The sequence below is a fragment of the Eupeodes corollae genome, chromosome 2 (assembly GCF_945859685.1).
Source record: "Eupeodes corollae chromosome 2, idEupCoro1.1, whole genome shotgun sequence".
Lineage (NCBI taxonomy): Eukaryota > Metazoa > Arthropoda > Insecta > Diptera > Syrphidae > Eupeodes > Eupeodes corollae.
In genome coordinates this window covers 70,724,110-70,737,869 of record NC_079148.1, presented here as the reverse complement: position 1 = coordinate 70,737,869, position 13,760 = coordinate 70,724,110, and the positions used below count along the sequence as shown (strand labels likewise).

At 38.7% G+C, this 13,760-nt stretch overlaps 3 protein-coding genes across 3 annotated transcripts; all 3 read right to left on the bottom strand.

The window, feature by feature from the left end:
* Positions 1 to 3,692: 3,692 nt before the first annotated feature.
* Positions 3,693 to 4,777, bottom strand: LOC129945621 (alpha-tocopherol transfer protein-like). Its single transcript, XM_056055461.1, has 2 exons — positions 4,193 to 4,777; positions 3,693 to 4,125 (listed from the first exon to the last, which is right to left on the bottom strand). The coding sequence occupies exons 1-2, from the start codon at positions 4,486 to 4,488 to the stop codon at positions 3,711 to 3,713; spliced, it is 711 nt and encodes a 236-aa protein (XP_055911436.1). The 5' UTR covers positions 4,489 to 4,777; the 3' UTR covers positions 3,693 to 3,710.
* A 1,981-nt stretch (positions 4,778 to 6,758) lies between these two features.
* LOC129945024 (uncharacterized) lies at positions 6,759 to 10,592 on the bottom strand. Its single transcript, XM_056054685.1, has 2 exons — positions 7,959 to 10,592; positions 6,759 to 7,847 (listed from the first exon to the last, which is right to left on the bottom strand). The coding sequence occupies exons 1-2, from the start codon at positions 10,590 to 10,592 to the stop codon at positions 6,759 to 6,761; spliced, it is 3,723 nt and encodes a 1,240-aa protein (XP_055910660.1).
* Positions 10,593 to 10,763: 171 nt separating this feature from the next.
* LOC129945023 (uncharacterized) lies at positions 10,764 to 12,005 on the bottom strand. Its single transcript, XM_056054684.1, has one exon. It carries the CDS (start codon positions 12,003 to 12,005, stop codon positions 10,764 to 10,766), a length of 1,242 nt encoding a protein of 413 aa, XP_055910659.1.
* Between the last annotated feature and the right edge of the window lie 1,755 nt (positions 12,006 to 13,760).

Below are 13,760 nucleotides of genomic sequence, written 5' to 3'. Positions count from 1 at the left end.
GTCGCAATGCTCAAAAACGCTCCACTGACATCACGCCTTGATCTTCCAAATTTGTCAATATTATCTGCGAATCCGAGTAATTGGATGGATCTTTGGAAGATTGTGCCTCTAGTGTTGACGGTTGAGTTTTGCACAATTCTTTCCAGAACGATGTTGAAGAAGTCGCATGACAGTGCATCGCCTTGTCTAAAACCTTTTTTGACATCAAATGCATCGGTGAGATCTTTTCCGACCTTGATAGAGCAGCGTGCATTGTCCATCGTCATTCTGCACAAACGGATAAGTTTGACAGGGATGCCAAAACTAGACATTGCGGCTTTAAAATCGATAAAGAGATGGTGGGTATCGATTTGAAGCTCTTGGGTTTTTTCCAAGATCTTCCGTAGCGTGAATATTTGGTCGATAGTGGACTTTCCTGGTCTGAAGCCACACTGATAAGGACCAATCAGGTTGTTGACGAACGGCTTCAGACGTTCACATAATACGGTAGAGAGGATCTTATACGCAATGCTAAGGAGCCTGATGCCTCTATAGTTGACGCAATTTACAGGGTCTCCTTTCTTATGTATCGGGCACACTATGCTGAGATTCCACTAAATGGGCATGCTTTCTTCCGACCATATTTTGCAGATGAATTGGTGCATGCTCCCTACCCGGTCATCGCCTGCTGCTTTGAATAGTTCGGCAACGACGCCGTCAGCTCCAGCAGCTTTGTTTGACTTAAGTTTAGATATAGCTATCTTCACTTCGTCAAGGTCGGGTAGGCGGAATTATTGATCTGCTTCGCCGAGGTTGAGTGGTTCTATCTCCCTTACAGCGGAATTCGGTTCGTCATCACCGTTATATAATTTGGAGAAGTGATCTTTCCATATTCTCAGCATCGACTGCGGTTCTACTACGATGTTCAACTGATCGTCTTTACAGGCTTCGGTTCAGTTGGGAGGTTTTTTTACCTATTGGTAAAATTTACGAATTACGAAGTAGAAGTCGGTTAATTGATCAGGAGATTTCCGTGTCCCCTTGTGGATATTGAGATGCGTGAACTGCGTACTAGCTACCAGAACGTCTCGCCCCGCAGCGAAATCGACCAGCCTGAATCCGTTGTCGGAGGTAGTGTCGTGCAGGCTGTATCTCCCGATTATCCTACCAAAGATATCTTCTCTTCCTAGCTTGGCATTAAAATCTCCTAAGACAATTTTAATGTCATAGCAAGGGCACTGCTCATATGTCTTGTCCAAGAGCTCGAAGAATATTTCTTTAGTGTCTTCATCTTTCTCCTCTGTTGTGGCATGCGCGCATATTAGGCTTATGTTGGCGAATTTAGCCTTGATGCGGATTGTCGTGATGCGCTCGCTTACACTGTTGAAACTCAAGACTTTTTGCCTGAGCCTAGTTCCAACAACAAATCCACACCCAAATAGACGCTGTCTTTGTTCTCGGTAGCAGTCGCCGTAGTAGATATCGCAGTCTTTTAGTTTGCGTTTGCCCGGTCCATCCCATCGCACTTCTTGGATGGCTGTAATATCTGCCTTGCAGCAGTTTAGGGCTTCCGCTAATTGTTCGGCTGCACGTGGTCTGTTAAGGGACCTAACATTCCACGTACATATCCGAAATTCGTTGTCCTTATTTCGTTTGCGTGTTTTGTCAACAGTGAATCCGTCCGTATCCGAGGCTTGTTGGTGCTTCGAAACTTAAGGTATTTTTACGTGGCCAGGAAGTCACCCCAATGGCACAACCCCCAACCTGGAGGGCCAGATCCTTAGTATAACTCCAAGGAAGGGGAGCCGGATAAACCGCTCCTTACATTCCTGGGCTCCGAATATGTCGAAGAAGCCCTATAAGGTGTTCACTAAGTAGTTCAACCTTACTGGAACTGTAGACGCCACCGTTGATTCTATCTCGAGAAATAGTCCGCTGCCGCCTGGATAAGGAAAGGTGCCTTAGTGGAAACACCTCTCCCCCCCTCTCTCGTTTGCTGCCCCCAACAACTTTCCACAGGGGTTGGAACCCAATCTTCAGTTGAGGTACTAGGCACCCGATGTTCATCGCGGGGAGGTGAGAATAGGAGTTGATAGACAGAGGTGGGTTTTGAGAAAAACCTGTGGACGCTTGTGTCCTCTTGAATGCACATGTCTATCATTTGAACATCACAGTGACTTAGCTAATGGTATCAAAATTGAAACAATTACTATTTTATCATGCTCACAATTTAACATCTAATTTAGAATACCCGTTTTTTGTTGGAAAATCTATCAATAGTATAGTAGGATATTACACGAATAACAAAAACAATATACGAAATATATATGAATACTACCAAAAAAAGTTAAAGTAGAATCTTACTACGGATGGGTTTTTAACATTTTATACGAGTCTCGTATGAATCTTATGTGATTTCGTCATCAAATGTTGGTATGAATGATATTGCATTTGTATTTTGATGGCTGTGTTCGTTGAGTAGTTGAGCATTTGAAATCATGTGTTTTCCATTGGGGGAAAAAATTAATCTGTTACTGTTGATATTATTTAGTTTTGTTAGTGAAAATGGACTAACTGGGCTTATTTTGCAAGAGAAAACAATAGAAAAGATAATTAAGTTTTGCTATGTTTCCATTATATTAGAAGGTGATTATCTTGAATACCAATAGTTAATTTTTGTTTCAAGTCACATTTTAAAGTGTTCGTTTTGCGATTGTAAAACCAAATAATGAATGAAATTATTTTGGAAAGCGTTGCTTATATGTATTAAGAAAATCATCAACAACTAGAAAAAACAGCCCTTTTTTCCAGAGAAAAAACTATTTGACTAAAAAAATAGTATAGTAGACCTAAATGTTTCCAATTTTCTTAAAAATAAAATAAGTTCTTAGATTCGACTCTTTAGTTCTTCAGCAATAACTGACAAGGTAATTAAATAATGAAACAAAAATAGCTGTTTAAATATTTTTTTCTGTTGTTTTTAACTTTGAGATTAAAATTTAGTTTAACTGTTTTTGTTGTTTTTAAATATGAAATTAAAATTTTTGTTTAAAGTTACTTTACAGGAATTGATTTCTTTCTTTTAGTTATACCACAATAATGTAGGTACTGCCGTTGATATCATATCTTTGATCATGTATGTAAACTCACTTTTCTGAACAAATTAACTGTCACTCCTAACGATTGGGATATAGACATCCAATACCATAATATTTTCTTCTTCTTTTGGCAAATTTCATAAAATCGTTTTTTAGCTAGTTTTTGAAAACTTTTATTCTGAAAACCGTTGCATTGGTAGATACCACTTTAAACCCAAATTTTAGTTAGTTTATTTGATTTTTGACATGTTGCGTTTGGTGCACGAGTTCGAAAAGTTGAATTACTAATAAGGCCAGCATCATAAACAAGTAACCAATTATTATTATTTTGACGGGAGTATTTTTAAGTATAAATAAAATGGCGTATTAACTAATCTAATTCTAATTTTCTGAAACTAGAATTATATTCTAAACTAACACTTGATGTTTTTCGAAGTGTTTCATCAGTTCCAAGAAGTGCATCATTTTCAAAATATTCGCTGTGATCTATTAGAATTTTTTCCCACTCTTTTAAAAATTCTTCACTGGATCCATTGTTACCTCCATATTCTATCGGCATTGATTCCTGCGGTATATAACCATATAAATCACTTTCTTTCTCATGCACCAAATCAAAGCACAAATTTCATTACTTTAGTAATTCAGAATTTCGAAAACTATTTTTGACCTTACCGGAATTGCTGTTTCCGCAGCTGAGATAATACTTCTTGCAAATTGAACAATACTTTGAAGCTCTTTCTTCATGTTTATTATGTGAATTGCTTTTATTCGAAGTGGTGTGCATTGCTCTTGATAAAAAACTGCTTTCTTCAAAACAGCTGGTTGCAAATAAAAAGCTTGTTTGATTGAACAATTTTTCAAATCAAAAACCAATTCGGCACCACTTATACTAGCGACATCATCAGTAAAAGCTAATATTTCAAATAACATGAATCGAACCTTTACAATGTCTTTAAAATTGTGTTTTTTCGGATCAAATTTGCAGAAATGTGAGATTATCACTTTTGGACCACAATTTGGTAATGAATTCGGTGGAATTGTAACTAATCTAAAAAAAAAAGAAACATTTTAAATATCAGAGGAAAATAAACATACGAATCACAAGTAACCCTCACCCGGATTTCAGAATTTCTAAAGCAGTTTCATCAACTGATCGATTTTTGTAAATATCAGGACTGGTAGATTTACAAGTGAGGAAAGAATCAATTCTCTTTTTAGTATCCTCTAAATTAAAATCACAACGTCTTAGAAACGTGACCAGAAATTGATCATCCTTCCTGGAAATCAAGTGATTTTGTTTCTCTATCCAACAACGAAGAGCATCGATATCTGTTTGTAAACGATCATAGGTCTCGCCAAAGTCTTCTTCAGCTTTTCTAGCAAGTTCAGGGCTTAGCTTTCTGATATTCATGACTAAATATAGCTCAGTGTATATGTAAAATAATACACTATCAAAATAAACAAACAAACAACACACTTTGAAGCCTCAAACGCAAAAAAAAGTTTAGCTAAACAAAAAATCTTGTTTATCTTTTCAATTGTTATAAAAACTTAAATATAAATCAAATGTCCAGAAGACCAGCTGTCTTCAATGAGAATGACTAAACACTTATTGTTTTTTGTTTATTTTCAAAAACAATTCGAATTATAAATGCACTGAACTACTGATTGCTTCTCTTCAAACTACTTTACTTTTCGTCGAACTGAAGTCCATTCATAATTAAAAAGAATAAAGCTTACAACCATCACACGTTAAAGTTAATCGCACAAAGTAAATTAATAAAAGCTTCTCAAATGGAAAGCAAGTTCTGTACACAGGCCCCCAAACTGTTTTGTTTCTATCCATGAAAACGATATTAGAAACAAAAATCAATAGAATAAAATCAGAATTCAAATTTTAAAATGAGTTGAAAAAATAGACTAGGATGCAACCCACACTGATAACTTTCCACCGTACCCGTCTGTCGATTTTTTAGAAACTTTAACAAAAAATTGTGTAAGATTTAGTAAAAAAAACAGTCAATTCAATTTTTCTCAAAATTTTACCAGATTTTAAAAACGTTATTTTTTGTTTCACAAAAAAATTTGGCTTGTTTCATTTAAAAAAAAAACACTTAATTTTTAGAAACACTCATCGCTTTAAAAATCCATGCGTGAATAAGATTCAGCTGACATTGAAATGTCTTGAAAGTCAGAATTTTCAATTCTACAAATAGGACCGTTTACAGTAAAAAAGAAATCCTCCAAGAGTAATTCTTGTCATGAAAAGAGCTTTCTCAAATTATTCTTTCGAATTCGGCTTAAAACTGTAGTTCGCATCCGTCCCTTACAACATTACATACTTGCAAAAAAGAATGATTGTAAGTCACTAGGCCCTTATTTTTAACGGACCTTTGCACCACCTACATAATTTATTTGAATAAAGTACTAAAATAGTTAAAATTGCATCTAAAGAGAAATATAGTTTTTTGTTTTAACTAAGCCTTAAAAAAAAGTTGTTGGTTGTTTTTAGCATCTAACAATTTAAAGTTGATATTGATATAATGTTTGTTTAATAATGTTCTTACTCCTAACCTAGTTAAACTCATCAAAAACTGTTTCAGAAGAACATGGAAACGGACGGGCTATAATTATTACCAGAAATGAAAATTCTAACAAATTTGATTGAAGAAAGTATTGGAAGGTTTAGAAACAAGAAATGGAACCATAGAGAAAGGTGGCAAACCTTTCCTGAATGTTATTAAAGAAGCCTTACTTTAAACCTAGTAGTACACGTGGCATGATGGTTAGTTCGTTGGACTGTCATGCGAGAGGTCTTGGGTTCGATCCAAGGGGTACTGACTCTTGCGACGACTTGACAAATTGTCCAAGAGTAATTCTTGTCATGAAAAAGTACTTTCTCAAATTATCCGTTCGGATTCGGCATATAAACTGTAGGTTCCCTCCAACCCTGCAATTACTCGCACACAGGAATGGTTGAGAGTTGTAAGTCACTAGGCCCTGGTTCTCTATAGTACTTTCCAATAGAATGGTAAAAGGCTAGAATCATACCAATTTTTAAACCTAGAAAAAAACGTTTGCCATCCTGAAAGTTATCGTCCCATAAGCTTAGTTCTCTAAGTCTTTATAAAAAATTAAACACAAACTCATGGCACATTATACTTACTTATTTACTTAAGGTGGCTGTATTGACCAAACAAAGCTCTTATGGCGCAACGTCGCAATTACCTTACTCAAAATCAAGTAAGGTAGCTGCTGAGAAATAAAAGGCCGTGTTGTCTTTATGAGGCGTCAAAACAAGAATGATTTATTATAAAAATGCTTAAAACTAACTTACATGGTAAAGAAATATAAGAATTTAACAAACAAAAGAAAATAGAAGAAATGCAAGCCGTTAGGCTTAACATCAGAGCAAATTCGTTTAACTATGTACAAGATGAGCAGTTAATGCGTACGAGTGTTAAATGATTATATGTACATATGTTACAATGTGTATTATGTGAGTATGTATGTTTTTAATAATAACAATAGGGTAAATTATGATTAGATGCTGCCTTGAGCGAAAATAAAAGTAATTCATAAAAAAATAAATAAAATTAAATAAATTGATAAATGTGGTTCAGGTTGAGACTGAACATGCCGGCCACCTTGAAGTATTGTTATCTATATCTTCAACTGTGTTTACATCGGAAGTGGGTAGAGTTTATTGGCTGTTCGTTTATAGATGCCAAGTTTGGTTTTGACTTCAGCCACACGTACGATGCCATCAGAGCCAGGGAAAGTCTTGAGGATTCGTCCCATAAGCCATTTGTATGGGGGTAAGTTGTCGTCATGTATGAGAACGATTGTGCCTGCTTTGAGAATTTCAGATTTTTTGTACCACCTGGTACGTTCTTGTAGGCTAAGGAGGTAGTCTCGAGACCAGCGTTTCCAAAATTGTTGCTGAATTTGTTGTAACCGTCTAAACCTGGTGAGCCTCGAGATACTAGCATCTAGTAAGCAGGGTTCTGGTATGGATGTCAACGGACGTCCTATGAGAAAGTGGCCTGGAGTGAGTGGTTCCAGGTCATTCGGTGATGATGAGAGCGGTGTAATTGGACGCGAGTTCAAAATTGCTTCGATTTGAGCGGTGAGAGTGTTTAGTTCTTCATAGTTAAGAATCGCATTTGCTGCTACTCGAATGAAGTGGTACTTCGCAGACTTGACGGCAGCCTCCCAGAGACCACCGAAATGAGGTGACCTTGGAGGAATAAAACGCCACTCGATTCGGTCCACTCGACAGATTTCCTTAATCTGTATCAGGCTTTCACTTTCGAATAATCTCGCTAGTTCTTTGAGCTCGTTTCGGGCGCCGACAAAGTTGGTTGCGTTGTCGCAGAATATTGTACGACAGAGGCCGCGCCGGGCGATAAATCGTCGGAGTGCTGCGATGAACGAGGCTGTAGTTAGATCTCCGACTGCTTCTAAGTGGACTGCTTTAGTGGTGAAGCAGACGAAGACAGCGATGTATCCTTTAATGATTGTTCGAGCCCTTGGCTGGTAGCGTAGTTTAAAGGGGCCACAAAAGTCAACGCCAGTGGTCAGGAATGGACCTTCTGGTGATACCCGTTCTGGTGGAAGATTGCCCATAAACTGCTCTACTGATTTTGGTTTGACACGGAAACAGCGTTGGCATTTATTGAATTCTCGACGAGCCATGTTTAGTCCATCTATAGGCCAGTACCTTTGACGAATTATACCAAGAAGTGCCTGTGGAGCTGCATGAAGCGACTTTAAATGATAAAAAGAAAAAATTAGATCAGTTAATAAATTTCTTTTAGGTAAAATTATTTGATGCTTAGAATCATAATTAATAGGAGCGTTTTCCAGTCGTCCTTTGACCCTGAGCAAGCCATCTCTGGCTATAAATGGGCAAAGATTTCGAAGACGACTAGTTTGTTCAACTTGTTCAGAATTTTGAAGGCGATTGAATTCATTTTTGAATTCAAGAAGTTGCATATTTATGATTAAGCCGTTGTGGGCGAGATTACTTTCCTCCACAGTGGGAAGAGTTGAAAGTACCGCAGTAGTTTGAATTTTTCGTGCTTTATTGTAGAAACGATATACGTAAGCGAATATTCTCTCTAGTTTTGGGAGTGAATCGTTGTATTTTACGTTTTGCATTACGCTGTAGTATTGCGGATGTGCTGCGATGAGCGCCTTGTTGGATGATTTTCTTTCCGGGATTTCTTCAAAAGAGCTGAGCATTGCTGTTTCTCGCCAGCTCTCATGCATTGAAATTAAGAAGCTTGGTCCTTGGAACCAGAGAGATGATGATTGTAAGGTATCAGCTGTACAACCTCTTGAGATCAGATCTGCCGGATTAATTTTTCCAGAAACATGTCTCCATTGCTCTGCTTGGGAGAGTTCTTGAATTCTGGCTACTCTATTGGCGACGAATGTAACCCATGTGTATGATGGTTGGGAAATCCAGGCTAAAACAATCTGCGAATCGGTATGATAGAAAATATCGTTGATCTTGAGTTGGAGTATTTTTGTTAGCCTGTCAACTAACTCGACCATCATGACTGCTGCTTGGAGCTCTAGTCTAGGTAGGCTTGTCGACTTTATTGGACATACGCGTGATTTGGAGCATATGAGCTGGCAGTTTACTTCGCCTGAACGACTTAGTGAACGTAAATAGCAACACGTTCCGTATGCGGCTTCGCTGCTGTCCGAGAATGCATGTAGTTGGATGTCAACATATTCTGATTGACCAAGAAGATGCCGAGGGCAGGACAAGAATTTGACTTCATTTAGCTGCTGAATGTAGCGATCCCATTGAAGGCTAAGCTCCTCTGGTAGTGGTGAGTCCCATCCTAGTTTAGATTTCCAGAGCTGTTGCATGAACAGCTTCCCTTTTACGACGATTGGACCGATTAAGCCAAGAGGATCGAAATTCTTACCTAGATCAGAGAGCACTGTCCTTTTGGAAGTCTGATTGTGAAATTCTGGTACATAATTGAATTTGAAAAGATCTTCCTGTGGTTGCCAGATCAATCCCAAAGTTTTGATTGTCTCAGAATTATTTATGATCACAAAGGGCTCTCTATGTTCTTCTGGAGTGTCATCTAAAAGTCGGTCGTTATTAGCACAGAATTTTCTGAGTTCAAACTGCCCTTTTGCTAAGATTGAGATGATATCTTTCTTAAGTTGATTAGCTTCTGAGAGGTCATTAGCTCCTGTCATGAAATTGTCTACATAGACTCCATTTAAAACCGCATGGGCTGCTTTAGGAAATTGAGCCTCTTCTTCCTCTGCTAATTGAACGATACATCTAGTGGCTAAGAAGGGAGCAGATGATGTGCCATATGTCACTGTATTCAGGAGGTAGTATTTTAGAATTTCGTTCGGCTCATTGCGCCAAACTATCATTTGATATTTTCGATCGTCTTCGTGAATAAGAATTTGTCGAAACATCTGACGAATATCTGCCATGAATACGTAAGCAAATGTGCGAAAATTGATTAAGACTGTAAATAAGTCGGGCTGTACGGTTGGTCCAACCATAAGCAGGTCATTTAGAGAGAGATTTGTTGAAGTCTTTGCCGAACCGTCAAAAACTACTCGGAGTTTTGTGGATGAGCTATCCGGTTTGACAACGCAGTGGTGTGGTAAAAAATAGTTTGAGGTTGGTATAGTCTTAATTTCTTGCATGTGGTGAAGATTTATGTACTCGTTAACAAATGCTCTGTAAGGCTGTTGCAGTTCCGGTTTGGAGATGAGCTTGCGTTCAAGCGTTTTGAATCTTTTAGAAGCTGTGTTCAGTGAGTTTCCGAGTTGTGACGGGTTTCGTCGAAATGGAAGACGGACAATGAAGCGACCAGAGCTTGTTCGTGAGAAGGACTGCTTAAAGTGTTTCTCACATTCTTCTTCCTCTTGGGAGAGAGTCTTAGACGGAGCCTTGTAGTCTTCTAGGTCCCAAAATTTGTGAAGTGTCCTTTCTAGAGAAGAGAGTGTGGGAAGTGCTGTGGTTGCAATGTTGCAGTGTGAAAGCGGCAGAGGTTTTGATTGCAGTTTGCCAGCGACTACCCATCCAAGTTCGGTACTCTGTAAGATAGGAAGGTCGATAGCAAGGCGATACTGTTCCTGTTTCAGGATAGTGAAGAGTAGCTCCGCTCCGATGAGGATGTCAATTTTGCTCGGACGATAAAAATGAGGATCGGCTAGGTCAAGCCTTTTTAAGATATCCCATTCGTCGACATTGATGAAGCTATCAGGATGGTTGCCAGTAATTTGTGGCAAGACGTGAAAGTCAATTGTTTTAGAAAATTTACTGAACCGTGAGTATATGGACGTAGTGATTTTGTGACGTATTGTCGAGGTGGAGTTTCCAATACCGCTGATGGGCAGATCAGTCCGTGAGCGCTCAAGACCAAGCTGTGAAGCGCAAGATTCAGTTATGAAATGTAGCTGCGAACCTGAGTCTAATAAGGCTCTGCATAAGAGAGGTTGGCCGTATTTGTTGAGGGCCATGACAAGCGCAGTGGCTAGTATAATTTGAGAGCGAGTTTTAGTTTTCTGGTATTCTGATACCAATACTGATGTTCCGATAGTGGAGTTTGAGCTTGTTTGATCTTTTATTATGGGAATGGTCAAAACAGGTGTGGGCTTAGCTGTAGAAATTTTATCAAGCGAAGATTCTAGTCAAGGTTCCTTTGAAGGAGTTTCATTTTGTGCAGATGGTGCGGGTGATGCTTTTAAATGATCATGCAGCAATGTATGGTGTGGCTGCTTGCAAGTGCGACACTTATCTAAGCTGCAGGAATCAGTTAGATGGCCAGTTTTGAGGCAGTTAAGACAGAGTTTTAACCCATTTGCTGAGTTGTAGCGTTGTTCGGGTGAAAGTTGTAGAAATTTTCGGCATCTATATATATTGTGTTTCGTACCTGAACAATAACTACAGAGCTTTTCGTGTACTGCGATGAGAGACGTTTGCGGTTGTTTATTGTCCTTTTTAGGTTTAATATTCTTCAGATTCGAAGTGTAGGCTGCAGGAGCGAGACATGATTTTTCGTCTAGATTGAAAGCTCGGTTTTCCAAAAACTTCTTGAACTCATCAAGGGTTGGAAATCTATCTTGGGAACGAATGTCATTCCATTTATCTAACGATAGGCTGTCTAATTTAGTGCACATCAGGTAGATCATGGGATCATCCCAATAGACTGTAGGCCTACCCAGTGATGTAAGTGCACTTAAGTGAACGTTAAGTTCATCCAAGAGCGTACGAAGTTCCGTTGCGGAGTTTCTTGAAACTTGTGAAAGATTAAAGATTCTTCTAAGATGCTCATGAGCTATGACTTGCTCCTTATTATATCGAGATACAAGTGTTTTTAGAGCTACTTCGTAATTGGGTTCGTTAACCTCTAGAGCACGAATGCTGCTAAGTGCCTTTTCACTAAGCGCTGATCGTAGGAAATGAAATCGAGTGATGTTATTCAAGGCCGGATTGTTATGGATCAAAGTAACGAAAGTTTGGTAAAACGACGTCCAATTGACGTAATCTCCCGAGAATTTAGGTAGAGGTATCTCTGGCAGGCGGATTGGTGTGCCTCCAATTGTAGTTTCTAGTGCCGTACGATTCATAGGTTCGGAATCCGATGGATGCCTAGCATCGCTAATTAAATTTAGTAGTGCTGGACGAATTTCAAAATAAGTCTCTTCGAAATCACCTCTGACTGGAAGAGTAGCTTCGTTCTCGTCAAGCTCTTCAATTTTTAGTTGGATTGCTTCGAAATTAGTTCTCGTCGATTCGAGAGATTCTAATCTAGTCTCGAGTTCAGCGGTAAGTGCTGCAGAAGCGCGTTTTAAGAATTCTTTCGTTCTACCTAGCTGGCCGATGATTACTTGGCGTTTTACTCTAAGCTTCTCTAACTTTACTTCAGCCATTTTGAGATAATCACTTCACTTTTAAATAATAAAAAAATGGGTACTCACGAAGTTCTTTGATGTTACCAATGTGTTCCGTTATGAGAGGTGATGTGTTCGTTCCGTTATGAGGTGATTTGTTGCGTTCCGTTATGAGGTAATTTGTTCCGTTGCTGTTCCAAGCGTATTACAGTTGTGTTGAGATATCTGGAGTACCGTTGAGGTGATGTTGGTTTTTATTAATCTCCCACGTTTATGCAGCGTTGATGCGAAGAAATGATGTTGATTGCAGTCTCGGTGTGAATTAGGACGTAGTTTGTATGTAGATTGAAGATCCAATAAATTAAATTGCAGTTAATGCGACAATTAATCACCCTACCTGTTATGAACCATCCAATGTGAATATTAAGATTTGATTAGAAGCAGCTTTTCTTGTGCGATGATATGTAATTATTAATTTGTAATCCAATGTAATATTCACTGGATCACGTCGGGGTCACCAATGTATTGACCAAACAAAGCTCTTATGGCGCAACGTCGCAATTACCTTACTCAAAATCAAGTAAGGTAGCTGCTGAGAAATAAAAGGCCGTGTTGTCTTTATGAGGCGTCAAAACAAGAATGATTTATTATAAAAATGCTTAAAACTAACTTACATGGTAAAGAAATATAAGAATTTAACAAACAAAAGAAAATAGAAGAAATGCAAGCCGTTAGGCTTAACATCAGAGCAAATTCGTTTAACTATGTACAAGATGAGCAGTTAATGCGTACGAGTGTTAAATGATTATATGTACATATGTTACAATGTGTATTATGTGAGTATGTATGTTTTTAATAATAACAATAGGGTAAATTATGATTAGATGCTGCCTTGAGCGAAAATAAAAGTAATTCATAAAAAAATAAATAAAATTAAATAAATTGATAAATGTGGTTCAGGTTGAGACTGAACAGTGGCTCTACATTCCGGGCGGACCTGGGCCTCAACCAACATGCGTCTCCAGGATGTCTAGGGACCAAGCTCCCTAACTAGCTGCCTTTAGTTTCATACGTTGGTTGAGGTCTTCACCCATTGCGCCACCTGAGTCGCGGTTTTCCTCTACTGCGCCGTCCCTCGGGATTGCATTCGAAGACCTTCCGGGCTGAAGCGTTGATGTTCATTCGTTCTACATGACCTAGCCTTCTAAGCCGTTGCAATTTAATTCTGTTAGCTAACGCTGTTCAGCCCGTGCAGTTCATCGTTATATCTTCTCCTCCATTCTACATCTATGCATACGGGACCGAAGAATTTTTCTCTCGAAGCATCCTAAGACGCTCTCATCTTTCTTTGACAGGGTCCAGACCTCAGCCCCATAAATGAGAACCGGGATGATGAGTGTCTTATAGATGGTGATTTTAGATGCTCGAGAGAGAACTTTACTTCTCAATTGCCTTCTAAGTCCAAAGCGATTTGCAAGAGTTATTCTTCGTTTGATTTCAGCGCTGGTGTTGTTGTCTGAGTTAATAGCGGTGCCTAGGCAGACAAAGTCTTTAACTACCTCAAAGTTATAGCTGTCCATGGTGACGTTTTGTCCAAGACGTAGTTGTTCAATGTTCTTTTTTGATATTTTCCTAACTTGATAGAGCAGCGTGCATTCTCCATAGTCAATCTGCACAAACGGATAAGTTTGACAGGGATGCCAAAAGAGCTCTTCCCTGTAGATGCTGTCATACGCCACTTTAAAATCGATAAGGAGATGGTGGGTATCGATTTGAAGCTCCTGGGTTTTTTCC